Source organism: Paroedura picta, chromosome 9, assembly GCF_049243985.1.
Source record: "Paroedura picta isolate Pp20150507F chromosome 9, Ppicta_v3.0, whole genome shotgun sequence".
Lineage (NCBI taxonomy): Eukaryota > Metazoa > Chordata > Lepidosauria > Squamata > Gekkonidae > Paroedura > Paroedura picta.
This window is the reverse complement of record NC_135377.1, coordinates 27,566,391-27,586,419: the sequence shown is the minus strand read 5'-3', so window position 1 is coordinate 27,586,419 and position 20,029 is coordinate 27,566,391. Positions and strand designations below refer to the sequence as shown.

At 41.9% G+C, this 20,029-nt stretch overlaps 1 protein-coding gene across 7 annotated transcripts in view; it reads right to left on the bottom strand.

Annotated features, from left to right (window-relative positions):
- The window catches only part of LOC143844647 (uncharacterized), a 26,881-nt gene extending 6,852 nt beyond the window's left edge, over nt 1–20,029 (bottom strand). The window contains exons 1-9 of one of the 7 annotated variants that reach the window (XR_013234063.1): nt 19,951–20,019; nt 16,753–17,426; nt 15,266–15,344; nt 14,130–14,244; nt 11,700–11,884; nt 9,296–9,450; nt 7,781–7,943; nt 5,283–6,632; nt 3,032–3,811 (exon numbers count right to left, since the gene is read on the bottom strand). Coding sequence is in view for 4 of the 7 variants with exons in the window: in XM_077352063.1 (XP_077208178.1) it covers nt 7,793–7,943; nt 9,296–9,450; nt 11,700–11,884; nt 14,130–14,244; nt 15,266–15,344; nt 16,753–16,838 (771 nt within the window). In the remaining 3 variants the exon portion in view is untranslated. Of the gene's footprint in view, nt 1–3,031; nt 6,633–7,780; nt 7,944–9,295; nt 9,451–11,699; nt 11,885–14,129; nt 14,245–15,265; nt 15,345–16,752; nt 17,803–19,950 lie in introns of those variants that run through there. The other 6 variants (XR_013234064.1, XR_013234065.1, XM_077352063.1 and 3 more) reach the window with 6 other exon arrangements.

The window sequence follows — 20,029 nt, the reverse complement described above, 5'->3', positions numbered from 1 at the left end:
ACTTCTTCTCTTGAAACCGAATCTCCTTTTGCTACTTAAATCATTTATGTATATCTGGTAAATTATGACCAAATTTGTTGTTAGATTGCATACAGTAAATTGAAATATACACTTGGTACACTACAGAATTGTTGTGCTTTTTGTTCGGGTTATATTTTTTGCAAAGAATGCTTGTAGAAGTACTGAAACATTCTTCAGTTGACCCTGGATATTGGTAGGTCTGAATTTTGAATTTCCAGCTTATCTGTCTAGTCAAACTTAAGTTTCCAACAGCTGTAGTTGGGGGATTTTTATCTATTTCAAACTTAATGTTGATTTACTCTGATTGTATTATTGGAATACTACAAAATCATGGGCAATTGGCACTCCATGTATCCGGTAGAGTTTTTTTTCCTGGTCAAGTCTACTGTCTGGCAGTCCACAGAAGACCTTCTGATCATTTTAAACTTTGAAAAAAAGTTCTTGATGCTACCGATTTTACAAGAAAAGGTAGGAGTTTATTTCAGAGAAATCCCACCTTTGAGATTCTGTGCATGCTTAAATTATGCATTCTAGTGTTCTTGCAATGCACTTCTATTTCATGATTCTAATATTTGCTCAGTTTACTGGACAAGAAGCTTAGGGAACTTACCTGATATCCCATTTTTCTGCAGAAAGAACACTGTAGAAAATACCAGTCAGTGGAGTCCCTGTGTAGAGGTTGTGAGTCAATGGCAAAATTACATGTTTTGTATGAGGAAGGTACTTGGGTCAGTCCATTTCTCTTTGAGTTAGTGCACAGTGAGTAATAGAGAGCCTGCCTAAACTCATGAAGAGTTACATGAAATTCCTCATTTATAACTTAGTGAGCATGTAAAAATGTACTATTGGCATATCTATGGAATTTAAAGGTTTAAGTATCTTCTATGTTAAAAACTCCAAATATACCTAATAAGACGTAGAATTGCAAACTGTTACATTTTATGCTACTGTGGCCTATGAGTGTAATTTTTACTACATGAGATGTAGAAAGAAATAAAAGGTGACGATAGAAAACAATTTATGTAGGTAAGAAAGTGTATTATTTTGACAAACTCAAGTCACAATGCTACCTTCAGGACTTGAAGCATTTTTTAATATGCTAAATTTTGTAATATTGAAAACACTGAGCCCATTAATGTAATATTATGAAACCTATAGAACATTAACTGTTGCCAATTTTGTTTCTAAACAACGTTTTTTTAAAAGATTGTATATGTCTACAGTATAAGGTTTTTTAGTACTTCCCAAAATTTCTTAAATTTTCCATTGGATAAATTAGGAAAGTCCTCTGAATTTTCATGCTACACTTTTTGAATGTTAAGTCTTGCTTATGAAACTTTGTATGCATTCTAAAAGAGAAAATATTTCATAGAACTTTCTCCTGGGTTCTCACATCTATAGGTATGAGGCATCCTCATGTGCTCAAAGGACTTATGACTACAAACAAACTAAATTAGAAGGTTGCCTTCTTCCAGTGGGGTTCCATGTACTGGTGTTGGTGATAGTTTATTGGATTGGTCACGTTTAACTATTAAATAAGTGGGAAACTGTTGCTGCCTGTCAAAACCTAAAGATCGCAGAACAGCTAAATTTGATTCCAATAGCACTTTGGAGAACACCAAAATCTGAGGTAACCTTTCAAGAGACAATGCTTCCTTTGTTGGATACCAGCTTGGTGTAGTGGTTAGGAGTGCAGACTTCTAATCTGGCAAGCCGGGTTCGATTACACACTCCCCCACATGCAGCCAGCTGGGGTGACCTTGGGCTCACCACAGCACTGATAAAGCTGTTCTTGCCAAGCAGTAATATCAGGGCTCTCTCAGCCTCACCCTACCTCATAGGGTGTCGTGGGAAGAGGAAAGGGAAGGTGACTGAAAGCCGCTTTGAGACTCCTTCGGATAGAGAAAAGCGGCATATAAGAACCAACACTTCTTAACTGATAAAAGAGAGCATTGACCCTCAAAAGTTTATATCCCAAAAATCTTGTTGGTCGCTGAGGTTCTACTGGACTCAAATCTAGCTGTTCTACTGCAGACCAGTACAGCTACCCTCTGAAGCTATCTACGATAGCAGAGAGAATTTAAATATGGATATCTGAAATGACTGTTTCCTTCCTGCCATCAAAAATATGTTATTCCTTTCATTTGCAAATTGCAAAATGTGGCTGCTGGGGTCCTCACAGGAACATCTTGGAGGGCCCATATCCAGCCGGTGCTGAGGCAATTACATTGGGTACTGGTTGCCCAGATCAGGTTCAAAGTTTGGGTTTTGACCATTAAGGCCCTTTGCAGTCTGGGACCCACATATCTGCAGGACTGCCTGTCGCCTTACACCCTCTGCAGGGCTTTATGCTCTGTGGGTACCAACTTAATGGTGGTTCCTGGCCCCCGGGAAGTTCGCCTGGCCTCAACCAGGGCCAGGGTCTTTTCAGAACTGGCCCCAACCTGGTAGAACGAGCTGAGGGCCCTGTGGGAAATTCCTGTGTTCCGCAAGGCTTGTAAGATGGAGCTCTTCCACCAGGTCTTTGGTTGAGCCAGGGCATGGAAGATCAGACAAGCCCCCTGGAAGATACTGCCAGGTCGTCGTTGGTGATTGTCGGCAGGTGCAGTCCCCTTGGCACACTGAGAGGCAGCCGCACTGGCTGTGGGGAGGGGTTGATAGTTTTATCGCCAGCTTTCTGATATAATTATTAATAGGTATTTTAACAGGAATTGTGGTTTTAATGTGGGGTTTTACTATGTAACCCATCGAGAGACAGGTTGCAATGAATGGCAGGAAATAGATCTGATAAATAATATAATTTAGAACAGACGAATAATACTGTTTTCAAATTAGTGAGTGGTCATTCCTGAATTATCCAAAGGTCTGCCTACATTTAATTAAACCACTTACCTAGACATCTACATCTCCTTTACATTATAATTAAACCAAAAGGCCTAGTTTAATTCATTTCAAAATACAAAAGATCTGTTAGAAAGATGGCTTGATTTTTTTCAAGTTATCCAGCAAACTTTAATAATTGATTAACTAAGTAAGTAAGTTTATTTGATACAGCACTGTGGCCAGATGCAAACATTTTCTAGAACAAGCATTTACTGAAATACTGTAAAGAAAGTAAAAGAATCTCCAAATTTAAAATCACAAAATACAAATTTAAAATCTGATAATAAAGCACATCTAGATCATCACTGCTATAGCTTCAGCTGTCTTCCCCTTGAGCTATATATGCGTACACAATACTTGGCAACCTGCTTGACTAGGGGGGCCTTTCTACTCCACAGGAGGAATCTGACTTTTCATCTGCCTGTGCTCTCAGTGGCATCTCTGAATAAGAATGCACCTGGTCCTTGCAAATATATAAAAAGGGCACCTAAGAAGCTCATGTTCAATGAACTACCTCTCCAGAGTTACAAGGACAGAGTCTGCTAACAGGACTTTGTTAAAACGGCCTACCAGGATGGCAGACGGCAGGGCAGAGCACCTGGCTAATGGAAATACTTTCCTATTGTATTTAACTTCCAGCCAAGAGAGAGATTCAGCCAGGGCCTGAATATATGTAATGTTTGATGGTACAACATGCCTGGGGGAGTGTGAGAGGTCTATTTGGCACTCTGAAGAATCACAAAGTTAAGTTATTGAGTTGTTTTCTATTAACGTACTAGAGAACTCTCTTGTTTTCTTTCTGCAGATGAGCCGCTATATCGATATGAGACTTCAAATTACCAATGTCATTGGACAAACCATTGGCATGACTGTAGAGACAATGGATCTGTCTTTCCTTTTCAGCAATCTGGGTAATGGAAACAGATGTTACCTCAGTGTACCACAATAAAGGTATTAAAAACAAAAATGAAATCTATAGTCTTTGATTGTCTACATAATATTTGGGGAGGACTTGAGCCTTCTAAAAAGTTTCTAAGAGAATGCAGATACATAATATTTGGACAACACTACAGACAATTGCCAGGAAACGGTGCCTATGGGTTGAACACATTAAGCAACCTTGTTGAGCCTCGGTGGCCAGATCTGTCTAGAAACCTGCCATACGCTGGGGCCAGAGCAAAAAATTCTGCACTATAGAAAGCTGAATGCGGTGACATGCAGACTGTTCTGTACAAAATCAGGGGTGAGCCAAAAATGGCAGGGGGCGGGGTTCAGGTATATTGAACCCCCAAAATATTGGTATTTTCCTATGTTCTGAATCCCAATAACTATAGTTTTCGGATTAAGCAAATATTCAGGATTCCCAAATTGGTATGGCTCAATTATACCTTATGGAGTTCATTATAGTTATAATGATAGCCACAGAGTATAATGGAGAATTGATCCAGAGATATTTTGGGCTGGGGGGGCATTATTTGAGGCAGAGGCACTGAATTTGTCCGCATCCTCCGTTGGTTTCAGTGAAGGAGGGGAAAAGGCATTTAAAGGGAATATATTCCTTTTAAATGCCTTTTACAAGCTACAAGTGAACTCTGAATGCTAAGGCTCACTGTCCCTTTAAATGCCCTGTGAATTTGTCTATCCAGCCTTCCCAAAATACATTCAATTGCATTATACACCTAGTTTAAAAAATAAAACCCCTTTAGTATTAATTAACAATAATCTTTGGGCAAAATAGTTTCAGTAGTTGTGGGCCATGCACAAGTAGAGGGTTTGTAGGCTGTGAGGCAGGTCTTCAGCCAATACAAGCCTGAATGCTTGACAAGCACACAGCTCAAGCATCTTGAGCACAGAGCAAATTAAATGGGAAGATTAGTTACTATGCTTAATAGGGATTGTTGTAAAACTAGCACGTTGATCCATTGGAAAAGCTAATGGAACAGATTGGCAGAACTCACTTCCCCAAACAGCTTGCCTTTTTTCCCCACTGAAATCCTTTTTGGGCAGGAAAGTTTTGCTAACAAAATGAACCATGGTACAGAGTGTGGTAATGAGTTACTTGATCCTTGGTGGAGGCAGAGATCTCCCTCTGCTAGGCCTGCACATAGGCTAGGCCTCTCTCCTGCTCCCAGTAAGCCCCTCCCCAATCCCCTGGCAGTTGCCATTAGGGACCGGGAAACTACAGTGATGAAGGGTCATTGGGCTAAAAAGCCTCAGGATCAGTAGGACAAACAGTCGCTGACTTGTGAAACGTAGAGAAAGATCCATTCTGTAAATTCCTCCACTTCTAATACAAGCTAATGTATTTAATTTACTACCTTGAGTAAACCCACTGGCTTGCTTATTGGGAATATGGGGGGAGGGAGTTGCAAACTTACTTGTTTGTGCAAATGAGAAACATAGTCCACCAAATGAATCTTTTCTCTTTGAAGCTTGGAATTCTCTTGTTGTATGGTAGACTGTTTCCTTTCTAAATCTCTTAGTTGTGACTGAAGGGAGTACTCACTTTGATCCTCAGATACTTTTCCTTGCCAGAGATATATTACCTGCAGCCAATAGCTTTTGTTAGCATATTTAAAATTTAGCTTTAACACACTTCATAGATCATAGACTGTTTAATACAATCACTGTATATTCCAGTAGTGAAGTCGACCAAATCTGAGAATCCTTAAATCCCCAAAATGATAAAAGTACCTATAGATTTAGGAAACAGATTCCTGCAGTGGCTGTTGCTCCTTTTAGTAAACTACAAAGAAAGGGGACAGAGCCCTACTCATTAGGCAAGACAAAAATTAAAGTGGGTGACAGAATTTTTTTTATCATTATGCAGATATGGTTTTAACATTTTGCGTCCACAAAAATTGCTACAGTATGTAATAGAACATATTGAAGAATTTGAATGCCTTTCAGGATATAAAATTAACAGGAAGAAAACAAAAATTATAATGAAGTTCTTCAATGCAACAAGAATAAGATCAGAAGCAGGAGCTGCATAAAGGGAAATGTGAGCTGAGATGGCTAGAGCGAGTTTGGTGGTAAACTTGTCTTATGTTTGTGAAGTTTTGTAACGTTTACAAATGCTTATTGTACATCTCATGCTGGACAGAGATGTACATGCCCTGAAAAATACCTTCATGAGGTATGAAACACAGGCGTCTTGGGTATAATTCCCCCAGATTCTCTAAACTTTTTGTGTACCATCCTTGTAATTAGGGGAAATGATCTTAATTAATAAGATAAGGATGAAAAGCAGAAGCAGGCAGCCATGAAAAGGATCAGACAGCTGTATGCAGAGACTAAATTAGGCTTGTGGGAAGACAGACTAAGATGGACAGGTGGAGAAATACTAGCACATGATTCATCACAACTTTCATGCCATACACAATGCTCACTCTTCACTAAGCATATGGGGAATGCCATTCTAAGTGGCTATGTCCAACTAAATTCCATTCAGGTTATTTATTTGGAAGGTTAGTGCTAAATAAACTTATTAATTAAAAACTTAATTGGTCAAGTGCTCTCCTTTTCATTTTCATCCTTCAAAGTTGAAGTGTGCTGTGTGCAATGACCTTATCCTGTGCTTTAATAACTCTCTGTCTGCTGTCCTGGAGGAGTGTCTTCAAGTAGGCAAGTTCTATTTCAAGACGCCATTCTTCCTCTTTTCCTGATACAAGCTCAGATATCCGTGTTGAACCGGAAGTATTTTCTTCTTCTCTCAGTTGTTTCTCCTATAGCATTTCCATGAATTAGAATATACATTAGCAAAACCTGCGCAGCACAGGATGGTTGAGGGCATACAAGACTCACCTACATGACTAAGCTACTTGTCTTCTCCCCTTGTAGTCTATACTAAACTACTATATGAAAATAATTTTGAGGGAAAGAGTCATGTTCTCATGCTTCCACTTTTTTGTTACAGTATGATGAAGCCAGAATGATAAGGATCAGTACCAGGAAAACCAAAGTATCATGCTTTTATGCAATAGATACATAGACTCTTCCACCCATGCTATTTCCTGGCAATTTATCTCTGCCAGTTGTTATGAAATCAACACAGATTGTGTGTACACGTTGATTGGTCTACAGAGATCAAAGGCAGTTAATATTTCAGAGCTTGCGGCGGAAAAAAGTCCCTGCAGATATGTCCTTGGAGAAAGTATCTCAGCTTATATTCCTATGGCTGTTTCACAACTTGGCTGCTGTTGAGGCTCAGAATGCTACTCCCAAGGAGTTTACCTCTCAATACACCCTCATGCTTCTCCTTAGGAACCAAATACAGAGTCTGGATAGCCACAATGGAAATTCACTACTTTTAGCGTCATTCTATTGCATTCAACGGGTCTATTATAATGTCACTGCTTTGTAAACTAGTGTTCTACTTTCAATACATTTAGCTGCAGTTGCTGCACAGCCAATAGTTCATTTCATGACTGCTGCAGAAGTATAAATTAGTTGCCAATTCATGCTGTGGTCCATTTCCCATAAAATACTTTTAAAGGAGATGACATAGAGGTGTGCTGTAGTCATAAGCCAGTAGACATCCATTTGATGCAACTAAGGCAGTATTGCTTTCATGCTAGTGCTTGGAATATGATAGCATTCCACATGGTGCACTGACCCTGGGACCTATACTTTTGATTCGCTAAGCTACTGCCTTAGACTTAAGTAGTTGTATTAGCTGAAACATTAAAACCTATTATAGGAGGCTTTTAGATATATGCATGCATTTCCAACAAATTAATAAGAACACATGGGCGTGTTTTGTAGGTTTTAAAAGATTTTGGAAGGGAACTACAATGTGATCTTTTCTAATGATTCCCAAGGAAAGACAGTGAAGATGAGAAGCTAACTTCCTAGGAAGCAGGAAGAAACTTACCCTGCTTAGATTTCAGGTTACTTCCAGCACTTGGGTTTGTAAAAAGCTGTTTTTTCTTATCAGATGTCCACAGTCTTCTGCCATCTTGTTGAATAAGTATTTATCCTCATCATCTGAAAGCTTTCTCTCTTTGAGCATTTGCCTTAATTTTTCAGCCTCCTCTCTAGGTGTAAATAATGTTTAAATACTGATTCATATAGATCTGCTAAAAGGAGTATTTAGGAGTGGGGGACAGTCAAGCACATTACATTGCTCATAGCTAAGCAAAAGTAGGGCAATTTTAAATGTACTTTCAGTGAATTGGACACTGTTAGCAAAACTTAATTCTCCAAAACTATTTCATATGCGACAGTTGAGAATAGGAATGAACACAAACAGTTTAGATTCATCTGGCTAGGGCTTACTGCAGCGAGGAGAAATGGGGGGATCACCCTGGAAGAATTAAATGTCTGGCAGGTGGCTGGTGCTCCTGTCAGGCTGCTAGCCATTTAAACCCAACAGCTGACAGGCAGAGACCTGCCACGCTGTTAGGTTTAAATGGCTGACAGCAATTTCAATGTTCGGTTTGGCCAAGCAGGGCAAAGTCAAACCGCCTGGTGAAATGGCTCATAACCATTTCAGGCTAACTGCAGGACAGATGCACCTGTCAGCTGTTAGAAGTGGAGAGCGAATGAAACAGACAGGTTAGATGGTGTGCATCCATTTAAACCTAACATCTGATGGATAGATCCACCACACTTTTGGGTTCAAATGTTTATCAGCCATTTTAGCCTAATGGTGGGCCAGGTACACTATCAGGTTGAAACAGTTGAGCCATTTCACCAGTCCATTTTGCTTCCTCTCCTCCTGGAAGTGAGAAGGGATCTCCAGGGTCATCTAGTACAACTCCCTGCGCAATGCAGGAACTCACAGCTACCTGCCTACCCACAGTGATCCCAATTTCATGTCCAAATGATCCCGCACACATACACCAAAAATCTCCAGAATCCAGCCAGGCCTGGAGAAGATTCACCTACCATCCCACAGTGGCCATCAGCAATTCCCCGGGTAAAACACATGGTTTAAATAGCTGTCAGCCATTTAAACCTAGCAGCTGATGGGTGGACTCACCCTGCTCAATTGTTAGGTTTTAAATGGTCTGAATAGTCAAACTGTTCTGATAAATGATAAACTTTGGTTTGGGGGTTATGAGCTGGGTCAAGTTCATGCAGAATCTTGCCTCATGAACTAGTTCGTGCCCATCCCTAGTTGTAAACATTAGGATGCAATTTAAGGCAACAGTCCAATTCATGTTCCTTTCCATCATCTAACATTAGAAGGTATGTGACATCTAAATATGGATGTTAAATGGGAATTCTAAGTGGTGGCTTTCTCTTTCCTTCACCCCTTGCTAAATGATAAAAGTAGTATTGTGCTTTTTTAAACAAGCAAGCCAATGGCCTTTTAGTGTGAAAAGTAGATGTTCAGTTGTTCTGGAAGTACCAAAAGACTGATGATGTGCTTAAATGTCCCTACCGGAGTTCTTGAACAATATGCTGTTGTGTGGACTGGCCACCAGTCAGGTACTTCTCTTCTAGCTGCTGGAGTGATTCTTGCATCTGTATGCACTCTGATCTGCTTTCTGCAAGTTTTCCTTCCATATCCTGGAGCTTATGACTCTGCTGCTGAAGCTGAATAAAAAAACATTATAGGTGTGATGTGAATAGTAAACTGACCACTCTTGCACCAGGTTTCTGGTCATTTGATGCTTAAAATTAAATCCTACCAACAGTAAAAAAAAGTAGGGCCTTTCCCAATCTGTTTATCATAAGGATCCAGACAACTGATTGTTATTAATTTTTACTTTTACTTTTAAAGTTTTACTCTGCCATGTGCTTGCACTTGTGCTGCTAGGATATTGCACTACAATACACTGTTAGCAATGTGGAAGGCTTTAATGTGTGGCTCTCCTGCAGGATTGAGTTATGTTAATCTATCAAGGCATACCCTTTCACCACATTCCACTCTGTGTCAATACAGATATAGGCATTTTCCCACACAACTGGCTTTTGTGATTTTCCTGTGGCTTCCACGTCAGGATTCACACTGCCAACTCCTTCCCACATTACTGAGGTTTTTTTCAGTTCTTAAAAAAAAATCATGCGGGGTGGAGAATGGCCACAGTGGAAGAAAAATGGCTGCCATGTGGGTGGGGACCAGGAATATCCAAACTTTCCCACTCATTCAGAGCCATCCAAGTTTTGCTGCAATCTTTCCCAAAGTTTTGCATTAGAATGGTTTTGGATAAAATAGGGAAAAAGCCGGACAAACTGCAGGAGGTCCACAAATGCGTCCTGATGCTGGAACAAAAGCAAAAAAAACCCCATTCTCCAACAGTGTTGAACCCAAGGCAAATAATCTGTAGGAAAGGCCCTTAGTGGATGTGTTCTCCCTCTATGGCAGAGGACAACTTGGTGGGTGATTCCCACCCTCCATTCAGGGAGGCAGAAACAATTTTTTAAAAACTTCCTGTCTCCATTATGGGAGGCACCCATGTGCTAAGTTCTTTTCCTGCCTCAACAGAGAGAAAAGCACGGAACAGGCTGTGTCTCACCTATTCAACTGCATTTCCTTTTATTAGTCTTCCATATGCCTGGATACTTACTTTATCTAATTTTCCCACTAGCTTCTCCCTTTCCCTCCTATTCTGATTTGTCTCTTGTGCTCCCACTGCAAGATTGCAGGTGAAGATCTGAAGAGCCAGGAGAGGTTCCATTGTCCAGGCAGCCATTAGACAGCACATCCTTTGACTGCTCTAACACAGAAGTTGATGAGGGCAGTGATTACTTCATCTCAAAAGGAGAGTTAGAAATCCCTCCACCACTGATTCCAGGCAAAGCACCAATGCAATTGGCATAGATCACCCAGGAATGGCCTCAGCAGTCATTCCTGGTATACAGAGCCTCAAAAGCTCCCGCAAAGAGACACCATTCCTCTCTATTGATGGAGCCCACGGCTGCCATTTCTGTGCCCACTGTCAGCACCCTTGCTAACAGACCTGCAGGGGGCTGCAGTGCTTTTTTCTCCACATCCTAAAAATGATGCAGAACCCAGTGAGAGTCAGTCAAGCTGCTTCTCAAAAACACAAGTCAGAGAGGCAACTGGGTCCAGGTGCATCAGGTCTATTCATATGCTGGGATTGAGACCCTCAGTGTTCTTCCTGGACTACTTATTAATCTTGATTAGACAAATCATGTAGGAGGAAATTGCCAGTTTTTGCCAGAGTGGAGATGCAAGAGATCAATTCAGTTTCTGTCCTTCTGTTTCTTCTAAAGGAAGTCCTGGCTGTCGCACTAAGGCACCTAAGAAGGAAACTTATAGTAGACAGAGAGAGAGTTCCTAATGGGATCCAGACATATATTCAGATAGTAAAGTGGAAGAAGGGGAAAAGGAGGAATTCCTTTCCGATGAGGAAGATTGAAATTCCCAAACAGTCTATCAGGTGCTTTACATCAAAGGATTACTAATATCCCTTATCTGAGATCATGGCAGCTTCAGAGTTGCAGGAGAATCCTTCAGGAAATGAACCAGGTCTTGGTCTCGGGAAGTCTGTTCTTTTCTTTTTTTTAAACATAGAATCACATTTTCCATAACAGTTTGTGTTAAATGTTTGGTTTAAAAATGGAATCAAATTTATTCTAATCTGATGGTCTAAAACTGGTGTATATTAAAGCACACCAATTTAAATTGTATTCTGAGAAATAAAGATACTTTGATTAAGCAAATAAAAATCCTCCATGTAACTGAAATCTAGTTCCTTTGCCTGTTGTGTTATGAATCACCAAAAAGGGGTCCAAAGCTCAATCATTCAAAACTCCAGTCCTCTACATTAAATGCAGTTTTGAAAAGATTTATTTATGATGAAAGAGAACCAGCTTACTTGAGTTTCTAGAAGATTAATATTATGTTCTTTTTCCTTCATCGTATTTACAGTTTGCTCTAGATCTTTCTGAATGTTCAACAGTTCTCCTTCTTTGTGCAAGACATCCTGAGTGGAGACGGCAGTCAGTTTCTTCAAATTCATGACATCCTCTGTTAATACCAATTTTTCTTGCGCATTTGTATCTGCAGGACATCATCAGTTTCACTCCACACATTAAAATCTTGACAGTCTTATTAATTACCTTTTCTGCACGCACAGGTTACTTTTAATTATTGGAGAAGTCAAGTTGGCATGCCTTTATTTATAATTTATACCCTGCCCCTCCCGACAAAGTTGGCACGAGATGGCTTACAAAAAGGTAAAAGATAAAATACAACAATTTCCATAAAAACCCCTCAATCCCCCCCCCCAAATAGTACAATCTAAAAAATCCAACGGATGGTGGAAACAATATCCCTCCCCTATCCCAGTTGGTAGATCACCTAAACCCTACTGTATCCATACTCTGGCACAACCAGGTGGACCTCACATAGCGCTTTCCACTAGGCAAGATCTACAGTTTGTAAATCCTGGGACAGCTCTTCCTCCCCAGACTCAACCAAAAGCATGGCGGAAGAGCTTCATCTTACAGGCCCTGCAGAATGTTGATAGTTCTGTCAGGGCCCGCAGCTCTCCTGGGAGCTCATTCCACCAGGTTGGGGCCAGGGCTGAAAAGGCCCTGGCCCTGGTCGAGGCTAGGTGAATGTTCCTGGGACCCGGGACAACCAGCAGTTTTGTACCCACAGGGTGAAGTGTTCTGTGGGGGGCATAAGCAGATAAGTGGTCCTGCAGATAGGAAGGACCCAGGCCACGTATAGCCTTGAAGATTAAAACCAAAACCTTGAATTTGACCTGGAAGCACACTGGTAACCACTGCAGATATTTTAGCACTGGCTGAATACGGGTCCCCCAAGGTGTTCTAGTGAGGACCCTTGCAGCCGCATTTTGTACCAGCTGCAATTTCTGGATCAAAGCCAAGGAAAGGCCCGGATCAAATTCTGTGCCTGCACTCTGCACCTTTTTAAAAATCTAATTTTTCTCTTGGAAATCATAGAGTATGTGTTCCCCAATGAGAAAAAGAGGATATTGTTATAGCACGGTTTTATTTTGTGCTGTGTGGTTGGTCTCTCCTTATTGGTCAGTTTTGGACAGAGCATGGCTTTTGTAATTGTAACAAGAGATTTTTCCAACTACATTTACTGTCAGGTAGCTATCTTGGTATGAATGTTAAGTGCTTCTACCCCCCCTTCAGTACTGCTAGGCGTTTAAAATTCTCTCTCTTGTTTTAAATACAAGTTTGGATGAAGTCTATCAAGTTAGCATTGTGTTGTTAATGTACCCCCCCCCATAGTGCAGGAGAGAGCCCCCCCCCCATGTTAATTATGCCAGGTCCTAGTGCAAGGGATACAAGTATAGACATTTTAAACATATGAATCTCCTTTGCTAGATTCAAATGCTAATTTATTGCTCTAAATGCTAGTACATACAACTATAGTACCCCCACCCGGCTACTTCTCCCTCCCGCTTACATCTAAGGGTAGTCACAGCAGGTGGAAGAAGATGGGGAGGGGGAAGAGCCACAGCCCAGCACCTCTGCCTCAGAGGCCAACCAGGGGGAAGCACATTACCGGCTGTCAGCAGTGGCAGAGATGCCAGGTGTACAATGGCAGAGGATTTGGCAGAAGTGCTGGTGATGGAGTGCCTCACCAATGCTGACCCCCAAATACTGGTTACTCAAGGCTGTCATCTGGCCTGACCTCTCTTGCGTGGCCATGAAGCCTGAGTCCATCTAACACCCAAACCCCAGCAGGGAAAAGGAGTTCACAATCATAGAATCATAGAGCTGGAAGGGATCTCCAGGATCATCCAGTCCGACCCCCTGCACAAATGCAGGAACTTACAACTACTCACTCCAGTTCCTCTATATCTTGTGTGCTCTGCCAGTTGGCCTTTAACAGGTTCTCTGCCTCTCTGTGTAACTGCAGACAAACAAAATGGTGTGGAGCTGAGCTGAGCATATATATTTAGACTTCTGATCCCTTAGAGCAGAATGGGAACTCTGTTATTGGCAGTCAGCAGTGCCTGTTAAGCTTCGGAGGACTCCTGCTGGTGTTTCCAAGGCTGGAGAATTCCATCCCCCATTGCCTTGGAGTTTGTACATAATTTAATTGAGCAGAACAGTCAGTCTGGAAATGTATCCATTCACAATCAGCATAAAAGTTCATGTTCATGCCTGGCATCCTTCTAGGACCATCAATTCATGAACCAGGAACTGGCCAAAATTCATGATGAACTTTAGTTTGTGAACTGATTTGTGCCCATCTCTAATTAAAAACTGAAATGCCTATAAGGATATCAACCTATGAAATAGTTCTCTCTTTTTTTTACCAGACAGTGTTTGGAGATGTCCTTGTATCCCTTGTATTTCAGTCTGAAACATCTTGCATCTGTTTTCTTTCTTAACGATTTCTATTTGAGTTGCGTTGATTGTAGCCTCCAATTCCTTTACATCAAAAGATACAGATCAACTCCTTAACACCTATTTGAAATACAGGGTTTTAAGCTACTATACACACTGCTCTTTTTGGATTGGGCCAAACCTGCCCGCTATAAAAGGTCTATATGCAGACCCATCCCCAGAAATAATAGATGACAATCTAAAATAAGAGACTTGGGTAGTCTAAATCAGAAGTGAAATGCTTCAAAGGCTGCGGCTTTCACTTTGAGTGGGCAGAGTAGCAGCGAAAGTGTGTGGGTTCTACAACTAAACACCTCCTTTTTCTGTTTCACTTATCAGAAATTGCCTTCAGTAGATTTGTCCTTCCAGCTGGCTTGCAGTACCTGCCTTTAAGCAAAATAGCCTGCTTTTTTCCTAAGAGGCAGCTATACTCTGTGGCCCACCAGATAACAGGAGTGAGCAAGTTCAGAAAAACAGATAATCTGTGCCATCCTAAGCAGCTACCCCCTTCTACGCCCACTGATTGCCATGGATTTAGAAAGGTGGAACTCTGTTTAGGCTTATACTCTTATCTATTCCAAGGTATAGAACATTTAAATCCCTTCCAAAATGCATTCGTTCACCCAGGCATCTATGACCAGACTATTATTACCATCGTAGTCCTATTTCTCCAAAGAGAATTGCAGAAGTTATAAATTCAGTGATTAATTTTAAGAAGCCATTACTTTTATAAAATGACCATTTGTGAGCATGCCCAATTAACCTTTACCGGTCACGGAAATGGGGGCAAAAAAAAAAGAGCCCCACGTGTGAAGCTTGCTTCTCCACATAGACAAATGCACTCCTCCTGATCTCCCCAGCTACAGCACTTGATGGCATGTCAAAGAGGACCTCGACTTGATGAATCGTTTGTGGAAGATCCGGAGGGGCTGCTGGAGAAGAAAGTCCCCAACATTTCTGATACACATGCAAAAACGTGTGTGCAAGTCCAATATTTAACAGGTTCTGAAACAGAATTAGTCAAGATGGAAATGTGTGAGAACATTGTGAACACTTAGGTTGTTACCTTCATTTTCTGCAGTATTTTTTCAGCTTCTCTGGTAATTCTTGGTTGAATACTTGTGGCTTTTTTAGCCCTCTCTCTGGTATATAATGCATGATTAAGACACATATGTGATGTTGGAAGAACAGTTCACTAGTTTCACATTTATTCACTGGATCAGATTTTCTTCCTTGTGATCTTTGCTCTTTTCTTTAAAATCCTTCTAAATTGTACAACGCTAATGCACCCAATATCAATATTTAGAAGAAGAAGAAGAAGAGTTGGTTCTTATATGCCGCTTTTCCCTACCCGAAGGAGGCTCAAAGCGGCTTACAGTCGCCTTCCCATTCCTCTCCCCACAACAGACATCCTGTGGGGTGGGTGAGGCTGAGAGAGCGCTGATATCACTGCTCGGTCAGAACAGTTTTATCAGTGCCGTTGTGAGGCCAAGGTCACCCAGCTGGTTGCATGTGGGGGAGCGCAGATTCAAACCTGGCATGCCAGATTAGAAGTCCGCACTCCTAACCACTACACCAAACTGGCTGTCCATTTATTTATTATTACAGTCAAAGACCAGCAAATGAGGATAAATTCCAGTGTAAATATTCATTGATAATACAAGGCTTATATAACTGTTAAAATATTAATAGTGGTATACATAAAATATTGATGCAATACATAAAAAGAGCAAATAAGAGATAATGCTGGAGAGAATGCAATATGATGCAAGGAATATGTTGTGGTGATGTGGAAGCCACTTGACAGACCAGTGGTCTGAGATCTTAGACTTGAGAGACCAAAAATCTGAATGGGTATAAAGTAACTTCATAGGCCCATGTATTCTAATACTGCTCCATTCAATGAAAAATTAAATCTAGCATTCTCTGTCAGAAGACGTCTGATTGCCACCTGCACAGGTAACTTGAAAAGGGGATGAGACATTCCCGGAGGGCATGGTGATAGGCCACAGTGACTAAAGAGCATCTCTAGATGCAGTAAGCCTACCAGTGCAAGGAAGCAAGGCAAAATCAAAGGAGACCACCCCCCTAATCCCTGGTCCTCTGAAGTAACTGCCTGGCCACTGTATGAAATAGAATGATGGCCCACTGGCTAGATCAGACGCGGGACCTTTTATACTTTTCTCAAAGGTCAAGCTGTCCTTGCTGTTCCTCACCTAATACTGCCTCTACATTTATTCCTGTGGACAATAAAAAAACGTGATTGGTATACATAAAAGCCCTGTTTATCCAAATATAGAAGAAAACCCCTGTTCAGATTACATGGTACTGCTTGGAGAACTGAGCAATCACATTCTGTAATATTACCAGAAGGCTTTCCATTTCTTTTCCAATGGAAAATTACAGATTTTTGCAAGATCAGCAAGTTGCAATCCCTGCAGAATGGACCTGGCTCTTCAGTTCTCCAGAACACTGTTTTTTCTAAATGTACAAAGTATTACTTATTATACACACACACATATATTTTTAAAAACCATATTATTGAAAGGATATAGATATGATGCCTCAGATTCCAGTAAGCACACTTGTTTTTGCAAGTTCTTTATGTATTCGACCTCAATTGAATCCAGAGAATCCATCTTTCTGAGGGGGAACAAAGGAGACCACAGGAACCAAAAAGAGGAAACAATCTAATATGGTGGCACAATTGTTTATATTCTGCAAAATCTAGGCAGCTCAGAAAATGTGGAAGCGTCCACATTATATTGTCCTTATTTGGGCAGCGGGAGAGAAGCCAAGTGCTAAGAAATCTACGCATTATGACTTGGAAAATTAGTTTCTAGAAACAGTATTAAAATAACTCAGAGTAGCAGAAATTAATTACAGAATTCAGTAGAGCTACATTTACTTTTCTTTTATAATTAATGCTAAAAGTGTACAGGATGAGTAATTATGTTTGGATTTCATAGCAATATTTGCATTTGCATAATGCCTAGGATACAAAGAGGGCTTCTGCTACTCAAGCGGAATTTTGACCTGTTTTTGACTTTAGAACCCAGTGTTAAATCAAACTGCTTTTGAAATTCCTCTCATTTTTGCAATTTGATAGGTTAGTGGTGCGAGGGGCCGTGATAGAACATTGGCCGTGTGCAGAAGGCCCCAAGTTCCATTCCAGCGATCAGGAGCAGTTGACATGAAAGGGCTCTACCAGAGATCCTGGGGAATTGCTGCCAATCAGAACAGACAATATTGATCTCCATCAACCCAATGGTCTGCCTCAGGATAAGGTAGCTGTATGAATTTATTTGACTGCTATTAAAAACCAAAATCTGTATTCTAGGCACATTTTCCATAGCCTAGATACCCTTTGTTCATATGTTCATATGTTTGTGATTACTACGGCAGTGGAGTATATTTTACAACATGGACAGAATAAATACTTCCTTTCTCTACTTAATACCCAGGAAATCTACTAAAATACTCTTCCAACCGCAAAGCAGGCCCTTGTCCCTACCTCTTCTAGTCCAAAATGCTGTTCCTGGGGAATGTCTGAGGTCTGCAGCAAAACTGACCCCATCCTTTCACAGAAATTCTCTGTGTCAGGGATAGTCAACCTGTGGTCCTCCAGATGTCCATGGATTACAATTCTCATGCTGGCATGAGAATGCTGGCAGGGGCTCATGGGAATTGTAGTCCATGGACCATGGACCACAGGTTGACTACCCCTGCTCTGTGTGATCCAGTCCCAGCTATCCAAGGCTGTGTCCAGGACTCTATCCTGCACCCCACCTGGAGCGCTGTTTTGCACAGTTCTTTCTAAAACCGGTGTTTAATTTGTATCATTTATCATAAGGGAGGTTCAGAGTTAGTCTGCCAATTCCTAGCTCTGTGGCATGACCCCTAGTGTTCTCTGCAGGAACCACCACCCAAGTCCTCTGAGATCTCCCAACCAATTACTAACCAGGGTCAGCCCTGCTCAGTTTCTGAGATCTGATCAAATTGGGCTTGCCTGGGCTATCCAAGTGAGGGCTACTTTATCTGTGATCTGGCTCTTTCCATTTAAGTGAGGAAGATGATCTACAACCCTGCTTGCTATGACTAATACTCCCTAATAATAATTTATGCAGCACAGGCTTATCATTCTTTCCACATCCGTCCCTCTCCCCGCCACGGCTTTACCAGGTAGGTGGCTATGATGCCCGTTTTGCATTCAGGCAAGGAAGCCCTGGGCTTAAACAGAGGCCTTGGGCAAGCTAGCTCCATGGTTGAACTTCTGCTCTTGTAACCTCGTGAACCTCTGCCATTGCAAAGGACACAGGCATGAACTAACAATAATGGCCCCGCACCACGAGTGTACACAATGCTTCACATACTATAGCTGTGATCCTGCCGTCAGTATGTCAGGATAGACTGGGGTCCCCAACCATTTTGATTCTGTGGGCAGTTTTGGAATTCTGACAGAACGTGGTAGGTGCTACAACTTTTACCTTAAGTCACGCAGCTGAGTTCCTCGTGGAGACAGCTGCTGCCAAATATCTGCATCTTGTTGGGGAATTCTGTTAGGCCCATAGCAGCACCCTTCTGTTGCAAATGGGGAGGGGATTAGTGTACCATACCAGGCGTGGTGTCTGTGCAGAGGAGACACTGGAGCAGAGCCCGATCCCCCAGGCCTGTGGGCGACTAGGCTGTAGAGGACACAGCACCCTCTGCCCCTCAATAGCTTAGGGAGCAAACCTAGCTGTATCGTCCCCTCCCCAGCCTCTCTGAGATTAAGGGGCATTTCCCACGGCTTAAAAATAGCACAATGGTTGCCGATTGAAAACGCTACTAATTTGCCATAACGCACGACGTCGTCAACAATCTGCAACAATCCTGAAACCGATCAGCAATAAGCGCTTCGTTGTGGCGCTTTCAGGGGAATCCAGAAAACTGGATTCACCCTCCGGATAGCGATACACTCCTGCAACCAATCTGCAACAGTAGCGCTAAAGACCTGTGCGTTACCATTGTAGCTGGTTCTTCAAAGTCCCTCCCCCTGGATCTCTCCTCCAAACTTCCGGCGAAGCGATCGCCATTTTTTTTTCTCGGAGCGAGCGGGGATAAACGCACCGGCGAGCCTCTTTCTGTTTAGAGGCTTCCCTGGCTTCAGTCCTTCACCTTTAGTCACTAAGCACAAACCACATAAAAGCCCGTTTGCTGAAATAAAGTCCCTTTATTTTTTACACATAAATTCAGCCGAAAATCGAGCCCGTGAGAAGGGGGGGGGGGAATTTTTTTTTATCACTCGAGCCAGCGTGCCAACGATCATACAATCAAACGATAGATCACATTAGGCAGCTGGATGGGTCTCTCCAGTGCAAGGAATCTACGTAGATTCGTTGCTATGGGTCTGTTTTTTTTTTTAAAAAAGCTTTCTTAAAGGGAAAGGGGCTGTTTGGGAGCATGCTAACGGCTGCCCATTGGCTGCTTGACGGCCAGGGGCGGGACAAGCTTGGCAATAGCGCTTCCTTTCTAGCGATTTCTGCCGAGACCGGAAGCCTGTGGGAAACGCTAAAAAACGCAACTGATTCCACTACAAAGCCAGGTGTGCAAAACGACGAATTCCACTATTTTAAATGGCGATTTTTCATTCCGCAAACAATTTGCAACAAAGATCGCCGTGGGAAATGGCCCTAAGTCCTGGAGCTGGTGCCTCCCAAGGCAGATTTCCCCCGATTCCTTCCTCAGTGTCAAGTATTCAGACGTACTTACCAGCCCCCACCACCTGTCGCTGCCCCCAGAAGGCGAGCTGGAAGCTGCTTAAGAGTCAGCCCGGTTTGCTTGGCTGAGT